This window comes from Triticum aestivum, chromosome 3B (assembly GCF_018294505.1).
Source record: "Triticum aestivum cultivar Chinese Spring chromosome 3B, IWGSC CS RefSeq v2.1, whole genome shotgun sequence".
NCBI classification, from domain to species: Eukaryota; Viridiplantae; Streptophyta; class Magnoliopsida; order Poales; family Poaceae; genus Triticum; species Triticum aestivum.
In genome coordinates, this window is record NC_057801.1 from 806,946,588 (window position 1) to 806,954,536 (window position 7,949).

The window sequence follows — 7,949 nt, forward strand, 5'->3', positions numbered from 1 at the left end:
AAACCGTAGTGCACACTCTGATTGTGATGAGACTGGTCATTGTAGCTCTCCACTGCATGCTACTCTGGAAAACCTGGCGTGTCCTGCTGGAAACCCCCTTCTGTGTGAATGCTGAACCGATGGAGTTGGAATTCGGATGACAAAGTACTGCTAGCTTCGTTTGCCGTTGCCAGTCGATCGCGAATCACGCGGCACCGACCAATGGAGGACGGCTTACATCATCTTCAGCTGCTGCATGATCGATCACGCAAGCACGTACGTACGTACGTCGGACCTTGGAGCAAGCAAGCATGCACATGCCTTTGGAATTGGGCGGCGTTGCACAGACGCGTGCCGGTCGGCACCATGCGGACATGCAGTACATACGTGCACTTCAATAGCACGCCGCCCCCACCATGCTTTGGTCGTGTGTGTGTGTGTGTGTGTGTGTGTGTGGAGGCTAGCTGGACTGGGGTCATGGCCTCATGGGTATAAATACCCCTTAGCCTCCCTATGCATGATGCAACCAAGCAAACCACTCAATCCAAGTGGCGCATCGATCTAGTAGCTTGCACGATGCTGATGAAGAAGGTGGCCGTGGTTGCTGCACTACTGCTGTTCCTTCCGTTCGTCGTCAATGCTAAGGACGGCAATGTGTAAGAGTGCTGCCGTTTATTCGTTTCTTTCTGTTTCTTCATTTCGAGATACGCTAGCTAACTGCTCCCCTCGACCGGTCTTCTCAATTTCAGGGCTGGATGGAAGCCAAACAAGACACCGGAGACGCCGGAATCGGACCTGACAGCGCCGCCGTTGGTCTTTAACGTGTAAGTTAGCTGTAGTAGTACTACTTGTCTATTATCTCATTGAGCAGAAGTACCTCTTGATGTTCGGGTTCCATGTTCAAAATTCATAAAGTAGTCAGCTGAATCTCTGCTTGCGAGCTGTGTATGATATTTTTTTTTGGAAAAGGGGGATTCCTCGGTCTCTGCATCAGAAAGATGCATACGGCCATCTTATTAACCAAATAAAGTAGTGCCAACATGGTTTCAAAGGTCTCCAAAAGTAATAAAAAAAGCACAGAAACCTCACACAGAGCTAAAAAGGGCTAGAAACACCAACTAGCCAAGAAAAGACGCCACAACCGGCCGGCTAAAACTAGATAGGGATACTAAATACCTATCCTATTACATGACCGTCATCCAAACCGGTTGAAGATATCCCGAGCTACCATCTCCCAGCGGAAAGACCCAGTAACCAAATGCTCCCTGGCCTCCGTCTGGGTGAGTAGCGACCACGAACGGATCAGTGCCGTAGTTCGGAATATGACCTGCAAAAAATGTATACATGATATTCTGTTAAAAACCAAATCATTTCTGCAAGTCCAGATAGTTCACAGCAAAGCACAAACTCCAACCCGAATATGTCTTGCTAAGTCAGGCTCAAAACCATTAAGCCATGTCCCAAATAACGCATTAACAGAATTCGGTGGATTGATATTAAAAGCAATGTGTACCGTTTGCCAAAGTACCTTGGCCAACGGGCAATCAAAAAAGAGGTGTTTGATAGTCTCATCCCGATCGCAGAAACTACACCTAGTAGGTCCTGTCCAATTACGCTTTATCAAGTTGTCCTTAGTTAAAATAACTTGTTTGTGGACAAACCACATAAACACTTTTATTTTCAAAGGAACTTTGACATCCCAAACATGCTTGGACGTAGGAATGGAGTTCGAATTAATAACATCAATATACATTGATTTAACCGTGAATACTCCAGACTTAGTCAATTTCCAGCGTGATTCATCGGGTTGTTGTGAAAGCTGGACTTCCATCAGTCTCCTAACTAGACGGAGCCATTCTTCCCAACGATTGCCCGCTAGCGTTCGTCGGAACTGAATATTAAGGGGGGTAGATTGAAAGACCGATGCGATGAACACCTCACGTCGTTGAACAATGCGGTACAAAGACGGGTATTGGATGGCCAAGGGTGTCTCGCCGAGCCAAGTGTCCTCCCAGAAACGTGTACTCGTGCCATTTCCAATAACAAACTTCGTCCTATTAAGCAAGGCCTGCTTGACTTTCATCAGGCCTTTCCAGAAGGGCGAATCGGTCGGCATGACTGTAACCTAGGACAAAGTTTTTGTCTGGAGGTACTTGTTGCGAAGGATTTGATCCCACATAGCATCATTCTCCGATGAGAGCTTTCACAGCCACTTGCTAAGAAGGCATTTATTCTTAACTTCTAGATTCTCAATACCTAGACCCCCTTGGTCTTTCGGTCTACAGATAATATCCCATTTAGCAAGCCGATATTTTCTTTTAAGCTCATCACCCTGCCAAAAGAAACGCGATCGATAGAAGTCCAGTCTCTTCCTAACACCAACTGGGACCTCAAAGAACGATAGGAGAAACATTGGCATACTCGTGAGCATAGAATTAATCAGGATTAATCGGCCTCCGTATGACATGAGCTTACCCTTCCAGCAACTCATTTTCTTCTCAAATCGGTCCTTGATGCACTTCCATTCTCTGTTTGTCAGCCTACGATGATGGATTGGAATCCCCAAGTAAGAGAAGGGTAACTCTCCCAACTCACACCCAAACAATTGCCTATAAGCATCCTGTTCATCTTTGGCCCTACCAAAACAGAACAGCTCGCTCTTATGAAAGTTAATCTTTAACCCGGTCAATTGTTCAAATAGGCATAACACAAGCTTCATATTTCTCGCCTTGGCCAAGTCATGCTCCATAAAGATGATTGTATCATCAGCGTACTGAAGGATGGATACACCTCCATCAATAAGATGAGGTACCAATCCACCCACTTGACCATTTTCCTTAGCCCTTCCTATCAAAATTGCTAACATATCCATCACAATGTTAAACAAGATAGGGGACATCGGATCTCCTTGTCTTAGGCCTTTATGTCTCTGGAAGTAATGACCTATGTCATCATTAACTTTAATTCCCACACTACCTTTTTGCGTAAATGATTCAACCTGTCGATGCCAGGCTTCATCAAAACCTTTCATACGCAATGACTGTTGGAGGAATGGCCATTTGACCTTATCATACGCTTTCTCGAAATCCACCTTAAAAATTACTCCATCTAATTTTTTGGAATGGATTTCATGGAGTGTTTCATGCAGGACGACCACCCCTACAAGGATATTTCTGTCCGGCATGAAAGCAGTTTGGGACTGTTGCACCACAAAATGCGCAATCTGTGTGAGTCTGTTAGTCCCGACCTAGGTGAAATTTTTTGAAACTAACATTGAGGAAACAGATCGGCCTGAATTGCTCAATTCTGACCGCATCCGTCTTCTTGGGAAGCAGTGTGATAGTCCCAAAATTCAAGTGAAATAATTGAAGCTGTCCAGAGAACAGATCATGGAACATAGGTAGTAAATCCCCCTTAATAATGTGCCAGCACTTTTTATAGAACTCTGCCGGGAATCCATTTGGTCCGAGAGCCTTATTGTTTTTCATCTGTGCAATAGCAGCAAACACCTCCTTCTCCGAGAACGGGGCAACCAGAATATCATTATCGGCAGCCGATAGCTGAGGTACATCCTCAGTCCTGGACTCATCGAGGGACACACAATTATCCTCCGGAGGTCCAAATAACTGCTTATAATAGTCGGTAATATATGTTTTTAGGTTATTCTGACCTAAAATAGTGCCCTTGTCTTGCTCAAGCTGAAAGATACGCTTCTTTCTGTGCTTGCCATTAGCTATCAAATGGAAGAACTGAGTATTCGCGTCCCCTTGGACCACTTTGCGGACTTTAGCACGCAAAGCCCACTTCAATTCTTCTTCGCGGAGCAGTTCTTTCAACCTCTTCTCCGCCTCATTTTTAACCTGAAGCTCAGCTGGCGATAAAATAGTGGATTCGGCCTGTATGTACAGGGCCTGTATAAGAGTAAGGAGTCTATCCTTTTCAATCTTATACACACCACTGAGGTGCTTAGCCCAACCCCTTAAGAAACTTCTCAAATGCCTAATCTTATTCTGCCAACGCTCTATCGCAGTCTTGCCTCCTACACCTCTATCCCATTCCCTGGCAATTATGTCCAAGAACCCCTCACGTTCAAACCATGACATCTCGAAGGAGAAGGTGTTCTTGTTACCCACGTGGTTCGGCTCCCCTGAGTCCACGAACAATGGGGTGTGATCAGATAATCCCCTCGAAAGAGCTTGCACCGTAATCAGAGGGAACTTTTGTTCCCACTCCACGCTCGCAAGAACTCGATCAAGTTTTTCATAGGTTGGGTTTGGCAGAGCATTAGCCCAGGTGAACTTTCTACCAGAAAGCTCTATCTCTCTCAGATCCAAGCTTTCAATAATGGTGTTGAACATAAACGACCATCTGCCTTCAAAGTTATCATTGTTCTTCTCCTCTCTCCTCCTGATGATATTGAAATCACCTCCAACTAAAATTGGAAGCTATTCTGACCCACAGATTCGAATAAGGTCCGCCAGAAACTTCGCTTTAAGCTCGGGCTGTGCGGCACCATAAACCGCCACCAAAGCCCAGTTAAAACCATCTATCCTAGACATGACTCGAAACTTCACCGTGAAGTCGCCCATCATTACACTTCAGACTTCAAGCGAATCGCATCTCACACCTAGTAAGATACCACCCGATCTTCCTCGCGGAGGGAGGCAATGCCAATCGAAATCAATACCACCCACAAGAGAAGAGAGAAACTGGGGCGCAAAGTTATCTCTACCCGTCTCCGATAGAGCAACAAAATCTAACCTCTGCTCTAAAGCTGCCTCAGCTAGGAATCTTCTTTTAGCCAAGTCCTTCAGACCTCTGCTATTCCAAAAAATTCCTCTCATAATTCATCATGGAATTTTTTTAGTGGTTCGAATCCTAGCACTCCTACGAACTGCGGAATCGGGATAGATCTTCCGTTTCCACTTATGCTTAGGTTTACTAAGCTCTATCGCCCGGTCCTCATAACCGGCTTCACAAATATTACTAGCATCATTCTCTAGGGGTACATCATATTCCTTAGAGTCATGATTGGGGGGGTGCTAGATCCGCACAAAATTATCGAGCACTCTAACCCCTAACGCATCAATCTCATCATCATTCATTGGTTTAACTGCTGCAAGATTACGAATAGTCTCTAAGGCACGTTCCGCCTCCAAATCTAATAGATCATTCACCGAATTAGTAATCTCACTATCCGTAGCACCTAGTGAAACTCCTAATTGGTTTGCATTATTTATAATGTCCTCATTAGAAAAATGCAATAAGGAATTAGATAAGTTGACGGACATGCCAGAAGATAAAGCAGCCTCCTGAAGCTTGGCCGCCCTCATAGCGCACCGCTGCTGCATATCATCCACCTCAGAGATGTCGAGGATGCGAGCACTCATCCGTCTCCCCTCGGAGATAGGGTCCGGGATCCCGCCAAACGCGACAACCTCCTCCCTAGTAAAACCTGGCATTGAATCCCTCAAAGGGTCTGCCGAGGTTACCAGAGAAGGCGTCTGTGGGCTCCCGATCCCCTCGGACGGGTGCCCCACACCAGGGACCCCGACCAAGGGTGGAGCGAAGAGGGGATGACGGGGGCCGCCTGCCCGCACCCTCCTCCTACCCCAGCCGTCGGCTCAGACGGATGAGCCATGGGCGAGGGAGAGGCGGTCCTCCTGACCATCGGGGAAGAGGGAGGAGACAGGGCCTCCTGCCCCATCACCCCTCAACGTAGCTGCTGCCGTGGTGGATACCGCCACCATCGGAGTAGCAGGAGCCGAGCACCGGCCGACCCCCTCGGGGCCGGCGACACCGACGCCACCAGGATCGGGATGGGGATGGGAGAAGACGAGGCCACCTGCCCCGAACCCCCTCCCCCACGACCCATCTCGCCCGCAGTCGCCGACAACGGAGTCGCGTCCACGTGAGGCGCCAGGACAAGAGAAGTACCCTCCGGCCTCCTCTCCGTAGCGCCGACCAAAGTCCTTGCCGGTCGTCCAGCAAACAATCGAGCACCCCCCTCGAACTCCAACGGAGGGAGCGTGTGCTCAAGATAATCAACAGAATCTACCCGGTCACTCCATAGTCTGGGAGGTGCCGAGGCTGGCTCAAAAGACCCAAAACGCAGAGTAGTCACGGGCACCGCTGGTGAAACTGCGGGCTCAACCCCGGTCCCATCCCCAGGCGACTGAGTAGCTGGGTGAGAACCGTTAGACCCCTCTGGCGTGGGCTCATCTGACGGTGCCCCCTTGGCCCCCGCATTGCCATCACTGTCGTGCATGTGAACATTGTTTCCATTAACCGCATCAACAAATAAATCAGTGTCCTCAAACTCGATCTCTAGTGGGAACACCTCTCCCCTATAGGTCCAGTTGACCTTATCAGGCACGAACTCAATATCCAGAACACTCACTAAAAGCCGAGCCACCCCATGGGCACTCACTAAAAGTTGTGTATGATATATAAGAAGTATAGTGAGCAAAGATCACAGTCACCATGTACAGAAAGAAGAAAGTGTGTACTACTCTATCTATGATTTTGGTCCCCACCGTTCATAGATTTCTATAAGAATGTAACAACAAGACGGTATTATCATCTGTTTCTCAGGACCGAGGCAAAGGAAGAGTGGCTCGAACTGAACGTGGCTGCTTCAGCCAAAGGTTACACGGCCTTCATGAACGAGCTGCACCAGAGGCTGGTCGACACGAGGGGGAACAAGTGGACCATCCGCTGGACTCCGGTGCTCGGTGTGCAGAAAATTAACTGGGAGCCGGACACCTGGATCCACGTGGTCCTCAAGGGGGGTCAGGGAGAGACGTCCACCCTTGCCATCAGGGCAGACAACTTGTACCTCGTCGGCTTCAGGACCAATGAAGGTTCCTGGTATGTGTTCAAGAATAGGAATCTGTACCGCAGGAACATCTCGCTTAACTTCAACGACGATTACAAATCTCTCACCGGCGGTAGAGGCCACAGACACCTAGATAGGGTGGATGTCAGAAGGCACTCAGCCCTGAAAGCAACGTCTATCCTAGCAAGGTACAAGCCGGACGGTTCTACCTCCGATGCGGACCTCCAGACGGCCTTGGCCACGTTTATCCTCATGATCTGTGAGGCCCAACGGTTTACCACTATCAGTGATTTCGTGAGTAAAGCATGGGACACGAAGCTTGAAACTCATGTTCCAACACGTGAGCTTGAACTCGTCGTCAAGTGGAAAGTAATTTCCTGCGCGCTGCTTAGCTGGGACCAGCGCTGGGACGGAACAAGGAATTGGAAGGATATCCCCCTGGCAAAAGAGATTGCAAAGTACGGGAATCCGAGGATGACGAGCCCATGGGCAGCCGCAAAGAACCTGAACTTCATCCTTCAGGTGACTTGGTATAATTGCGAAGCAATCAAAAAGTGAAGGGTGATCGTTTGCATCATCTGTTGTAGTCTGTGCATGCTAGGTGCTCCCGTCCGTGGGATCTCGCAGCTGTCGGAGCATTTTATTTCCATTCCTACTATATTGCCCCTTCAGGGCTGTTGCTTGTAAGATGGCCTTCAGCCGTCCCTTTGATTATTCAATCAAAGCATGCGCAGTTTGTTTCTTCTCCGTCTAGGTGAGTAAGTCATCTTAGGTTGTGCACCGTGACCAAGGAGGAGGGGAAAACGAGAGAATTTAATGTTCATTTGATAATTAATAGCATTGCATGTAATGAACTAACCACTGCATGTCGTGTTTGGTAGTCTCAAGTCATTAAAAGCATGCACACACCACATCTCTTATTGGTTGATATGTCAAGAAACAAGAAACGATGTATAATTTAATGCACCGCGCCTAAGTGTTTTGGGATTATTTGGTTTTCGTAAGATGACTTACACACCTAAACGGAGGGAGTAGCTTGGTGCATGTTTGTTTTCATGAATTAATTGCATCTCCTTGATTAATTGTTTGCTCGTGGAACCTACGAGGACACGGAAATCCAGACAAGTGCACT

General features: G+C 47.9%; 1 protein-coding gene across 1 annotated transcript; it reads left to right on the forward strand.

Annotated features, from left to right (window-relative positions):
* The first annotated feature begins 516 nt into the window (after nucleotides 1-516).
* Nucleotides 517-7,619, forward strand: LOC123066743 (protein synthesis inhibitor II-like). Its single transcript, XM_044489774.1, has 3 exons — nucleotides 517-635; nucleotides 729-803; nucleotides 6,574-7,619. The coding sequence occupies exons 1-3, from the start codon at nucleotides 556-558 to the stop codon at nucleotides 7,373-7,375; spliced, it is 957 nt and encodes a 318-aa protein (XP_044345709.1). The 5' UTR covers nucleotides 517-555; the 3' UTR covers nucleotides 7,376-7,619.
* The last annotated feature ends 330 nt before the right edge of the window (nucleotides 7,620-7,949 follow it).